We start from the raw sequence: 12,144 nt of genomic DNA on the forward strand, positions 1-12,144 counted from the left end.
TTTTTTTTTTTTTTTTTTTTTTTTTTTTTTTTTTTTTTTTGTATTTTTGGTGGCTGGCAGGTACGGGGATCCAAACCTTTGACCTTAGTGTTCTCAGCACCACACTCTACCAACTGAGCTAACCAGCAACCCCCGAGTGATCTGTTTCTGACTACAGAGGTCATGAAACCTGATCAATTATATAATCTCAAAACTGGAAGGGATCTCATAGGTCATGAAGCAAGAATTCTCTCCACAGTAGATTAGATTAAATTAGATGACCAATTTCTGTTTAAAGGCTAGTTTAAACTAAGCTCTCACTCAAACAGGTAGCAATTTATTACATTTTCTGATCCTTCTAACTAGCAGAAAGGGCTTTTTCTCCCCTGCTAAGATTGGATAGGTGGTTTAAAAAAAAAAAAAAAAAAAAAAGTGAACGATAATGTACACCCTACACAAATAAAAATTTTCACTGTTTTCATTTAGGGGTAAGAAAGTATATTGCATTTAATAACAATTCCACATATAAAAGTCAAGTTCAAAAAATGCATCTTGAAACTTACATTTATATCCTCATAACAAAAAACAACTTAGAAACTCTGCCTTATAAATATATAAGACATAAAGAAAACATACCTGGGATGATATCACTGATGTGTAAAAGAATTGTACTTTCAACACTTGCAAAACTACAAAGCTGTATTCCATCAAATCTTCCATCCCAGTTGCCAATAGGGTTATCCTAGAAATTAAACAGTAGATTAAATTTTGAAACCCTCCTCAGTATAAATATGAAAGCACTTTTCATAAAAGGATCCTCCAAAATATTTTACATTAGTAAATTTTAACTATTTTTCCTAAAAGAAAGAAAGAATATATTAGGAATAATTAGCATAGTAATAAGGCTTTTTTGTTTGTTTTTATAAAAATGAGATCCAACAATAATTAAGTTATAGTAAATCCATGTATGAGCAAGGAACCAAAAGTGTTTTTCATACTTTACTGGACAATAAATACTAGCCTATGGAATAACATCTACTGAGGTTTAAAAAGACATTGTTTTGCATAGGTAGATTTGTTAATAACACATTATTTCACCCAGAAACCCACCCCTAATTAGCCCTAGCTCGCTCTGATCAGTCCTTTGTATTCCCTGAGTGTTTAAATAGTCCATTTAAACTCCTGTAGACCTTTCTGTACACAGAAAGTCAACTTTTTAATTGTTCTTTTGTCATTTTATGCATATGCAAGAATTTCCTCCAAAACAGAGATTTTTATATTTAATTACTTTACATTCCAAATTAGCACCAATTAATACAGTGCTGTTCATGGGGCCAGATTAGGAGTGCAAATGTGTACAGCATGCTAAAATGTCCCTGGAAATAAAAGGAAATGAAGAAAATTGCATTTGCTAGAACTTTCTTCTCAAGGAGCATACTAGAAGTGTTTGGAACAAATGCTTGCACAAGCCAACTGGGGGATGGACAGAGGCAGGGAGAGAAGCTGGCAGGGCAAACCTTGAGGCAGCTTGCCCTGGGTAGAGAAGAGGATCCCTAGACTGCCACCTAAGGAGGGTAGGGCCTAAAGGGCTTTTGCCAAGTTAGGGGACTGAGCCAAATGACTTGAAAAAGGGGAGACTAACCCCAATGACCAGTGGCCCTCTTTCTCCAACCTTCCTTCCACCCACCCAGCCCACAATTTCTCCTCTAAGTAAATTCTGAATCAATATTTAAAGAATATTGGTTAAAAGGTATCCTTATGTTTTACTTTGGCTCTAACTTTTCACATAGTAAGAGTACAGTAAGTTTAGTAACTAACTAATGAGTATCAAATAGAATTTCTAAGAACATTCATACCCTATCAACCAAAAGGTACAGGTGAACAGATAAAAATTGTTACTAAAAACAGCCCCATCATGAGTACAAGGGTCTACCTATACAACAGTCTACCTATTACTCATGTCCTCTCCTAACTCATTCTAGTGCTTTATAATTCTGTATGAACTTCCTTCTTTATAACTAGCAAATTTTTGCCCATATTTTCTATCTATGACAAAAATGTTCTCAGTCTTTTTCTTCTCATTCTCTTAATACCACAGGTATATTTGACTTGCTGTATTGGAATTATCCATTATTAATAAATACAATTGTAAGCTAATATTAAAAATGAGTGACACAAACAAAAGAACTAATACTGTATGATTCCACTTACATGACATGCCTGGAACAGGCAAATTCACAGAGACAGAGGTGTGGTTAACAGAGGGTGGGAAGAGTGGACAGTTGTTTAATAGGTATAAAGTTTCAGTTGGGGATGATAAAAAAGTTCTGGAGATAGATAGTGGTGATGATACAACTATGTGAATATACTTAATGCCACTGAACTATACATTTGAAAATGGTTAAAATGGTAAATTTTAGGTTAGATGATAAAAAAGTTCTGGAGATAGATAGTGGTGATGATACAACTATGCGAATATACTTAATGCCACTGAACTATACATTTGAAAATGGTTAAAATGGTAAATTTTAGGTTAAGTATATTTACCACAACAAAAAAAGTTTTAAATGAGTGACATCCTAAATAAAAAAAAAAGCATCTTGTTTTTTGGGTTGTTTTTTTTGGTCTACTGGTCAGCTATCATAATAAGGCTGATAACATTATTAAAGACTGATAACAATATTCCAGTTTATTCAAATTGGAAAAAGTAAATGTAATTCTATACCTAGACTACTGTCCCATTTCAATGTTCCATTCCCAAAGATAAATTAGAACACATTCTTTAAAGTATTTCAAATTAGTCCATTTTAAATACTCAAAGTGTTCAATTTGTAACTAAATTGGCCATAAAACGAATACATATGTTCACAAAGACAATATAATCTAAAATTTTCTTACCATGTCCACACCAACAAAATATCCTAAGCTTTCTTTTCCTGGTAAAACATCACAGAATATAACTGTTCCAGACTCTATAGTTTCTCCAACCTTCAAGGATACTCTGGAGTTGATTTCCAAAGGAGGAAGTTCAACCTGCATTGTGTCCACTGGACCTGCATAATCACTTTCCAATCCATTGTCATCATCTTCTATGATTTCTAGCTTGTCCAATGCAACAAACACTCCACAATCTTCATCACACTGAAAGAGCTGTTTCCCTTGATATACCCCATCAGTGAAACCTTGACCACGACCTTCTTCCTAGTTTTCAAGACAGAGAGAGAAAGAAAAATAGATGGATATAGAAAGGTGATCCACAGGAAAAAGAATCCACTCTGGGGATTTTGGAGAAATCACTTTGGAAAAATTCTAAATGATACATATAATAAGAAATATAATTATTAGCAGTTGCTGTTGGATTTAGGATGTTTTAAAAAATAAGAAGCTGTATCTGATCCTGAAATAAAATTACTTGATAATCTCAAACCATAATTCTATTATGAGAGAGCTGGGCTGGACTCTACATTGTGATTTTAACATTAATTTTGTCATAAAAGAATTTTATTAAAATAACAGTGATGTTAGCTCCATTTATCAAGCACTTACCATATGCTAAATCTTGTATCAACATATCACAAAAACATTTTAAGTCATGTACTATTATCACCATTTTACACATGAAGAAGCAGATTTAGAGAAGTTAAGTGGGCTGGTTAAGTAACCCAGCAATACAGCTAGTAAATGGCATAACTGGGACTCAAAGCCCCAATTGTTTTACAATCACTGCTTAAAAAAAGTAAATCAGGACACAAGCAAGGCATGAAATTCTATTTGCAAGAACGTCAAAATGTAACGGACATTTAAGTTCTTGAGAATTAATATTAAATTTGGAAACACATCACAGAGTTCTCGGGTTTCTTTCCAGGAGAAATAAATTACAAGATAACTTTTACATATATTATCTGGGACAGCTATAAGCAAGTTTAAATTGCTGCAGCTTATTAGAAAAATCTTATATCTAAGTTATCATTACTTAGCACACATTAAGAAGAACTGAGAAACCTATAGATGATAATGTCACAAGATAATTAATTTTTGAAGCAATTAAATTAGTAAAGCTCATTTTTAATAAAAGCAATGTTAAAATTTCTAAGAGTTGGTAAGTCTTCAATAACTATGATTTATTTGTATGTTCCTACTACAAGTATAGCAGATAGTTTTAAAGTTTTTAAGAATTTGTAGATTGTTTTGGGTAGTATGGACATTTTCACAACATTAATTCTTCCAATCCAGGAGCACAGGGTGCCTTTCCATCTTTTTGTGTCCTCATTCATTTCTTTCAGCAGTGTTTTGTAGTTCTCATTGTAGAGATCTTTCACCTCCTCAGTTAAATTGATTCCTAGGTTTTTTGTGGGGGGTTAGGGGAAACTATTGTAAATGGGTTTGCTTTCTTGATTTCATTCTTTAGATCAACTCAATTCATCATTAAAAAGTAAATCCTGGGGGCTGGCCCTGTTCACTCGGGAGAGTGTGGCGCTGGTAGCGCCGGGGCGGTGGGTTCAGATCCTATATAGGGATCCTATATAGGGATCCTATATAGGGATGTCCAGTGCGCTCACTGGCTGAGCGTGGTGAGGATGACACCATGCCAAGGGTTGCAATCCCCCTACCGGTCAGAAAAAAAAAAAAGTAAATCCTAAGGAGTATGTGTACTATACCTATAGAAGACTTCTGGGAAAACTTATTTTGTACTAAAGGGGGGAAAATGCATATGTGCATACAAATACACACAAACACACATGCACAGCCCACTAAAATGGTTTATCAAACTTACCAGCAATTCTACTCCAAAGAATATTCCCGACACCGTCCTCTCTGCTAATAAGGGTCCCCTGAAGCGCACAACTCCAGGAAATTTATCTTCCCCAGATCTCAGCTGTACTTTCACAGGGCAGCCCACATCTATTTGAAGGCCTTTACTTAGTCTGTTTCTGTTTTTAAACAGGCTGAACCTCTCCTCACAATTGGTAATTGCCAAAAGTAACTCTGTGAATTTTTCATTTATTTCTACAACATCCTTTTCATCAACAAAGAGAACCGCATGAGGTTGCTCTAGAATTTTTAATCCAATCTGATTTTTCTTGCCTTTTGCAGAAGGAATCCTCGAATGCCCCACCGAACGATCTTGGATATACTGTCCTATGCTCCCCTTTGGTACTTTCAGGAGTTTTTGCGTTTGTTTGTCTGTAACACTGCATTCTTGAAGAAGCAAATAAAAAATCCGCTCTTCCCAGTAGGATGAAGTAACTTTTTCTTGGCTCCATAAGCCTGAACTCATTGTGATAATAATGTCAAAATATTAACTCAAAAAAAAGGGAACTATCAATAAGTTTGTTGTAAAACTGCAAAAAATAAATTCACTGGCAGTCCCAAAGCATGTTTTTAGCCATTTGGTGTCCATACTGTAAAAAGACAGCAAATCGAAATGCCTGGTGAACAAGCAAAAATAAACTTCAGACTTCATTCTACATGACCTAAAATTAAGGTTAAAGACTCTTAAAAATATCATTTGACTAGTAAACAAACACACACACACACACACACACACACACACACACGAAATATTTCCAAAAATATCTAAAAGGGCTAAAAGACATATATTACTTGTATCTACTGTAACTGTGCATATTTAATTAAGGAAATCCAATTGTAAAGTACCTTCAAAGATAATACAATGTTTGTTTCCATCAAGACACTGCAATTTATGAAGTCAGATTCCAATAAAAATTTTAAAGTTTACCCTTATACACATATTCTGACATTTTTAAACTTTAAAAAGTAGCATTTTTAATGGATCTTGCCTAACTTAAGATAAGCTGTTGTATTTGAGCAAAACACACATAAATCTTACAAACCAAAAAGGCTATCATATCAATCACATTCTGCAACTTTAACCACAATTCATTTATCTGTATACCATATTTTGATAATGGAACATTTTACAACTGACCCAGTTTTATTTCCTTCATCTTGTACATTGTGTCCTTAGATAGGCAAATGTTAATCACAGTAATCATAGCTATCATTTAATTTCTCACAATCATAAATATTAGATATTATAATCTTATTATGTTAAAGATATTTTAAAGGTCAATCCTGTAGCAGCAAAACTTGGATTGCATAACAAGGAGATATAATTGCGTACAGTAAATAATACAAAATGTTTTTATACCACAATTTTAACTATGTTTACAAGGAAGGAATACACAAAAGATTTCTTTTTCAGTTTCAAATATTTTGAAAAGTTCTCAGTTCATTTAAAGTTTTTACAGAAATAATAATCTTCTATAGCTAAGTGGCTTGATTCTCAAAATCACACAATTTCATTAATTCAAATTGAGACTTTACTTCATTATTTTAAATAACTGTTTTGTTGAAAACAAAAGTTCCAATGTATTCCCTGTTACAAGAATGTAGCTATTTGTTTTCTAAATACAGTACTTATTTCATCCTTCAGTGAGACAAAGGTATCCATTTCCATTATTCTGGGTAATGGCAGCAACTGATAGAGCACTATCATATTTATCTATTTTATTCTTGCAATTAAAAAATAAATACTCCTAAAACAAAAGAACCAAATTTCATTTCATCGTTTAACTTAACAATGAAACAATCTACCAAATCTATTCACAGAGTAACATTTCTTTTAGAAAGAATTATTAATAAGACATTCCCTAATGGTGACATTTTTTAAAGTCTGTCCCTCTACAAGCCAGAATGAGAAGTGTGGGTTACCCAAAACAGGCTAAGAGTCTGGCACACTTCAAACCAACATTACTGAAATATCTGTGCAACATTTATTGAGGACAGAGGCATGAAGTGGTTCTCTCTCTCTCTCTCTCTTCTTTTTTTTTTTCTTCTTTTTCTTTCCTTTTTTTTCCTTCCTTTTTGCAATGTGTTTGTTTTAATTCCACTTGAGGGCACTGTCTACTTCAGCAGGAATGGGATCAATTTATACTTGCCACTTATATAAGACACCTGTGGATACGTCTATCTTGGCACCATACAAACGAAACTGCTCGGGCTACTCAAGCAGCTACAATGCCCCTTATTTGGCTCTGTTCTTTTAAAGTACCAAAAAGAAATGTTTGGCATTTTTTACTAAAATGCTTTTAAACTTTTCAACAAGGAAATGGCTTTTTTTTTCTTGATCATTGAGTTATCATTGTGAATATAAATTATTGTGTGACTCTCAATACGCAAGACTCTTTGTTACTTTGTTAAAAGGCTTTACATTATGCTTTTTGAGCTCTCGTGTCTGCTTTCTATAGATCTACAGTCTACATTTTCCCCTGCAATCAGCCATTTTCTGTGGTTTCCTGCAGTATGCATTTGACTCCTTTTACGGCCTTGTTGCTTTCCAACTTACTGCCTCTAATCAGTTCTGAGAAGGCAGATGATGAAATATGTTAGTGTGTTAAAAAAACAAACAAAGCAACAATAACAAAAAAAGGAATATATAAATTCTCAAAGAGGGCCGGCCTGTGGCTCACTCGGTAGAGTGCGGTGCTGATAACACCAAGGCCACGAGTTCGGATCCTATATAGGGATGGCCGGTTTGCTCACTGGCTGAGCGTGGTGCTGACAACACCAAGCCAAGGGTTGAGATCCCCTTACCGGTCATCTTTTAAAAAAAAAAAAAAAAATTCTCAAAGGATCTTTAGGAGTAAAGTGCATAGGCTTTATTGCACAGATATCATTTTGGTTGCTCTAGAACATTGAGATAGTCAAAAAGCAACTTCCAATAAAGTGAACTGTAGTTTTGGTTCTCTTTAAAATGTATTTCCATTTTTGATCCAAAAAACTTTTTAAAGGTAAAGCAATTCTATTTTGAAAAGAAATTCTTTTTAGAAGTTCCTAAGAATGATATTTTAAATATCAAAATCAGAAACTTACTCAAATCTTAATAATTATTTACTTGCCAACAGGTAAAGCAATTCTATTTTGAAAAGAAATTCTTTTTAGAAGTTCCTAAGAACGATATTTTAAATATCAAAATCAGAAACTTACTCAAATCTTAATAATTATTTACTTGCCAACAACTCCTACTCTATTGGGTCTCTAGCTTAACAATTCATGTCAGAGTTAAAAACAAAAACCATTAGTGCTAATAAAATATTATCAAGACAAAACTAAATTACTAGATGTAATGCATTAGGACACAATATTTTAAATGAATTTGATTACCAAATTGCATTTTGCAAATCATTTAAGGGAGACAGCCCACAGTAAAAATTGATATAACTACTTGATTTATAAAAAAGTTGAGGGCAATAAACAGTGGGTTTCAATTATCATATTTTAAAGTGAACTACACAAGGAGCAGTAATTTTATTCTAATTTGAATTAGCAAAAGTGGGAATGAGCTTAGACTCAATAAAAGGATGGGTCATGTTAGACAACCAGAACAGCCAAAGCAAAAGTTATAAAATATTTAAAAAGCATTATCCAAAAATAAAAAGGATGTGGCCTTTCCTCTTTTAGAAAGAATACATTAAGAATAGATTTGAAACTATCATATTAAAAATTGATTCTCTTCATTGCAAGGGATAGAGAAAGTTGAATGGGGAACTTTATGGCTCTAGTCTAGAGATATAAAAGATAATAAACTTATTATCATTAACATTCTCAAAATACTAGTATTACAACAGAAGTATGCTAACACATATTTCCTCCCACTGTAGAAATGAATATAATGCCAACATTCTTCTTTCAAGGGGATATGTACAGTAGTTAAATAGTTAAAGTCTTAAAGACCCCAAGTAGTAAAAGTGACTCAAGATAACATGAAGGGAATGATTTCAACCACATTGTAAATGAGTTCTTTATCAATCAGGAAGGTTGGTCTATTGATTTAGTATTTTTATATACTCAATACAGTATTAGACACTGAAAAATACAGATTTAAGACATGATGGCTGCCTTCCACAAGTCATCCGATGTTCACTCAACTTCTGCCTTTAAGTAAAGATCATAGGAGCAGTAAGACAACACAAGGAAGCAGAAGCACAGCCAAATTCAAAATCAGGATAGGGCAGGTGCAGGGGGTAAGGAGAGGGCTGGTCACTGTGAAGGGAGAAATTTTCATTTATATATATTCCTTACTACTTTGCAAGTCGAATTACCCTGAGGCTGAGTATATCACAAATGACTCATCTAAATACTATCCTACTTATTTCAAGCTGGGTAATTACTGTAAGTACTGAATGAAGATTATCAAAGAGTTGGAAAACAGTAACATATTTAACCCTAAAACCATGTTGAACAGAAGTCTTTCTTTTGACAAAACTGAAGATCAGGGAACAGTTCAGGATCACATAGATTTGAAAATGTATCTGGTTATCTGAGCTTGTTGATGGTCTGAATCATGAGTAAAGAGTAATTTAATTGTATTCAGACAGTCATTAAACCAAGATGAGAGTGGGAAGGCACAAATGTTTATCAGTTTCCCATGAATGGAAAGATGATCAAGAATGTTTCACCTGAAAATATTAAAGATCAGAATTACCATGTTCTAAAAATACAAATGATCATTAATCATTAGCTACATAAAATCGACAACAGTTAACTTATCCAGGAGACACAATGTCATTTGATGCTCAAGTTATCAGATTATACTGTTCATAAAAACTTCACAAAGACCCATGTAATTCAAGAACTTTTTGTATCTCCTAAGATATCCTGCTTGATTTAAAACCCACAGAAGGCTATCTAAATCAGAATAAAAATAACACTAAAAAACTGACCTTAAGTATAAATGGCAAAAAGGTAGGAAGGTCAGTGTGAACACCAAAGGAAGAAGACAAGTGGGTCTTTTTCCAAATGCTTCTAGATAGCTAGAATGATTTTAAGAAAGAACATCTCTCACTAAAAGAATAAGTCATTATATTCCTAAACAGCTAAATAGGAATGACCAGAAAAGAGACAGTCTGTCTTAATTTTCCTCATAGAGTAACTTGTGTGTCAAGTACACAGTCCCTAAAACAAGTGGGATTTACAAGGCTAAAAAAAAAAAAAAAGTCTGGCTCCTTCATCTGCATGTCCATGTCAGAAGAAGGAACGTAACGTTTCACTAAAGTTAAACCTAGCCACTACTCTAACAAAGTGTAAATTCCCAAGTCCTTCATCTTTATATTTCCAGTGCCCAAAATCAGTGCCTGACATAGGGTAGGTATTCAGTACGTGAGAAAGGAATGAAGGACTTGCTTATCACTCAAGCGATAGCAGTAAAAGCAAAATCTCACTTTCTCACCCTGTTTAAGTGATTAGTTTCTTTCAGGTTAAAAAAGAGAGAGAGAGAGAGAGGGAGAGAGAAAGGAAAAAGACTCAAGTGTTGGGAGTATTTAATCACTTTTGCCTAAAAATTCACTAATTCTCTGGAGGAGAGAGAAAGGAAAAAGACTCAAGTGTTGGGAGTATTTAATCACTTTTGCCTAAAAATTCACTAATTCTCAGAGAGAGAGGGAGAGAGAGAGGAAAAAGACTCAAGTGTTGGGAGTATTTAATCACTTTTGCCTAAAAATTCACTAATTCTCTGGATGAATGAAGTCATGGTCAATTTTCATACCACTTTGTTACACATATAAGCTGAAACAAATAAGGAAAATTTCACAATTATGAAACCAAATTATTTTGAGGTTCATTTGAAACCAGCTTCCTAGAGCCTAACAGCAAGTATGATGCTTATACTGTATAATTGATCTAAAAAACAAAAAACCAAAAACCTCGACAAATCTAAGATCATAGTGTGAAAATCAGGAACAAAATACTAATAGTTTGATAAATAAGATAATTATTCCTTTCTTCTTGCATTAAAGACTTACTTAAATCAAACAAAACCACAGTTTAGGCATACCAGACCACAAAAATCATTGCTGCTTAAGTCTGTTTCTGTTTTACGTAACAAGTATCCTGGCCTTATTAGCTCCTCACAAAAGTTACCAGGGGAAGGCATCTTTACAAGAATACCTATTTTGCTGCAGAACATTAGAGAATATTCTGGGTTTTATCAACATTCATAGTACATGAACTTTAAAAATTTTTCCAGCAGATTATTTTCTCCTAATACTGTTCTAGTTCAAATCCACCCACTACCCAGTGGGAATGGCAGGCTAAATTCTTAGGGCCATTCAATCTACTTGAGGCATGAGGGGGTGTACAGAAAGCAAACACTTGAATGAACACCCTCTCAAGGCCTGGGTTTTTCTCTGGGAGCCAATGATTGCAAAACGAACAATCTTATTAAGATTCCTAATTAGATTGAATTCAAAAGCAAGGTAGAAATGCTCCTTAGCTGAGCTAAAGACACAACTTTCCAGAGAAAACTGGGGAGAGGAAGGTAGCAGGGATGATGGGGGTTGGGAGACTGCAAGGCCACAGGCTTGGTGGCTGGAAGATGACAACCATCCTAAAACATTCAAATGCCAAGGGGTGGAATAGAAAAGATGCCAAGTACATGAATAACCAGGCAGCTGACCCAGCTGAGCCCCAAACTCAAGAACACCATCTTCCTTCAAGATTTCACGATTTCCCCTCATATCGTTAATATAATAAAGAAAAACAGAAAGAAAGAAAGAATATCTGTCTCAACAGGGCGCACCTTCCAACTAAAGAACTCCAGATTATTGTGTAACACCATTCTCACCCGGGAAAGGGGGAAACTGAAAGAAAAAGCAGAACACGCCATTAACGAGCCCAGAATCCCGACTGCTCCTCCTGGACGGGAGCCACAAACACCCCAAAACCGATCAGTCCATTCGCCCCACGGCACAGACGTGAAACGTTAGAACCCGGGCCTCTTAATGCCAACTGGGGCAGTTGGGAGCCAGTCAGCGACCCGTGCCTCAGTTTCCCCATCTTTAACTGCGGGGAGCGGAGAAGAGGGAGACTGCGTCCTACGCTGCTCCCACACCAAGCTCTCTCTCCTCCCGGGGGTCCCGGCGGCGGCCACCATGCTACCACGACACGGGAGCCCTCCCGGGAATGCTGGAGGAGTGGGAAGCCCCGGGGGTGGGGAAGCCCGGCTGACGTCGGCAGGCTCTGCACCTCCCGGGCCCGGCCGGCTTGGGCAGGGGAAATTAACGGGCCGGCGCCCAGGGCCCGGCGGTCGCCGCGACGGTTACAGGCGTCCCGAGGCCGGAGAGGGGCGCCCGAAGGCATCGGGCC

General features: G+C 35.5%; 1 protein-coding gene across 2 annotated transcripts in view; it reads right to left on the minus strand.

The window, feature by feature from the left end:
* CYLD (cylindromatosis (turban tumor syndrome)) overlaps positions 1-12,144 on the minus strand; it is a 51,395-nt gene that overhangs the window by 39,053 nt on the left and 198 nt on the right. For both annotated transcript variants that reach the window (XM_008592654.1, XM_008592652.1), the window contains exons 2-4: positions 4,754-5,408; positions 2,878-3,180; positions 616-721 (exon numbers count right to left, since the gene is read on the minus strand). In XM_008592654.1, coding sequence (XP_008590876.1) covers positions 616-721; positions 2,878-3,180; positions 4,754-5,257 — 913 coding nt within the window. In that variant the 5' untranslated portion in view covers positions 5,258-5,408. The remainder of the gene's footprint in view (positions 1-615; positions 722-2,877; positions 3,181-4,753; positions 5,409-12,144) is intronic.

This window comes from Galeopterus variegatus, unplaced genomic scaffold, assembly GCF_000696425.1.
Source record: "Galeopterus variegatus unplaced genomic scaffold, G_variegatus-3.0.2 Scaffold8152, whole genome shotgun sequence".
In the NCBI taxonomy this organism is placed as follows: Eukaryota; Metazoa; Chordata; class Mammalia; order Dermoptera; family Cynocephalidae; genus Galeopterus; species Galeopterus variegatus.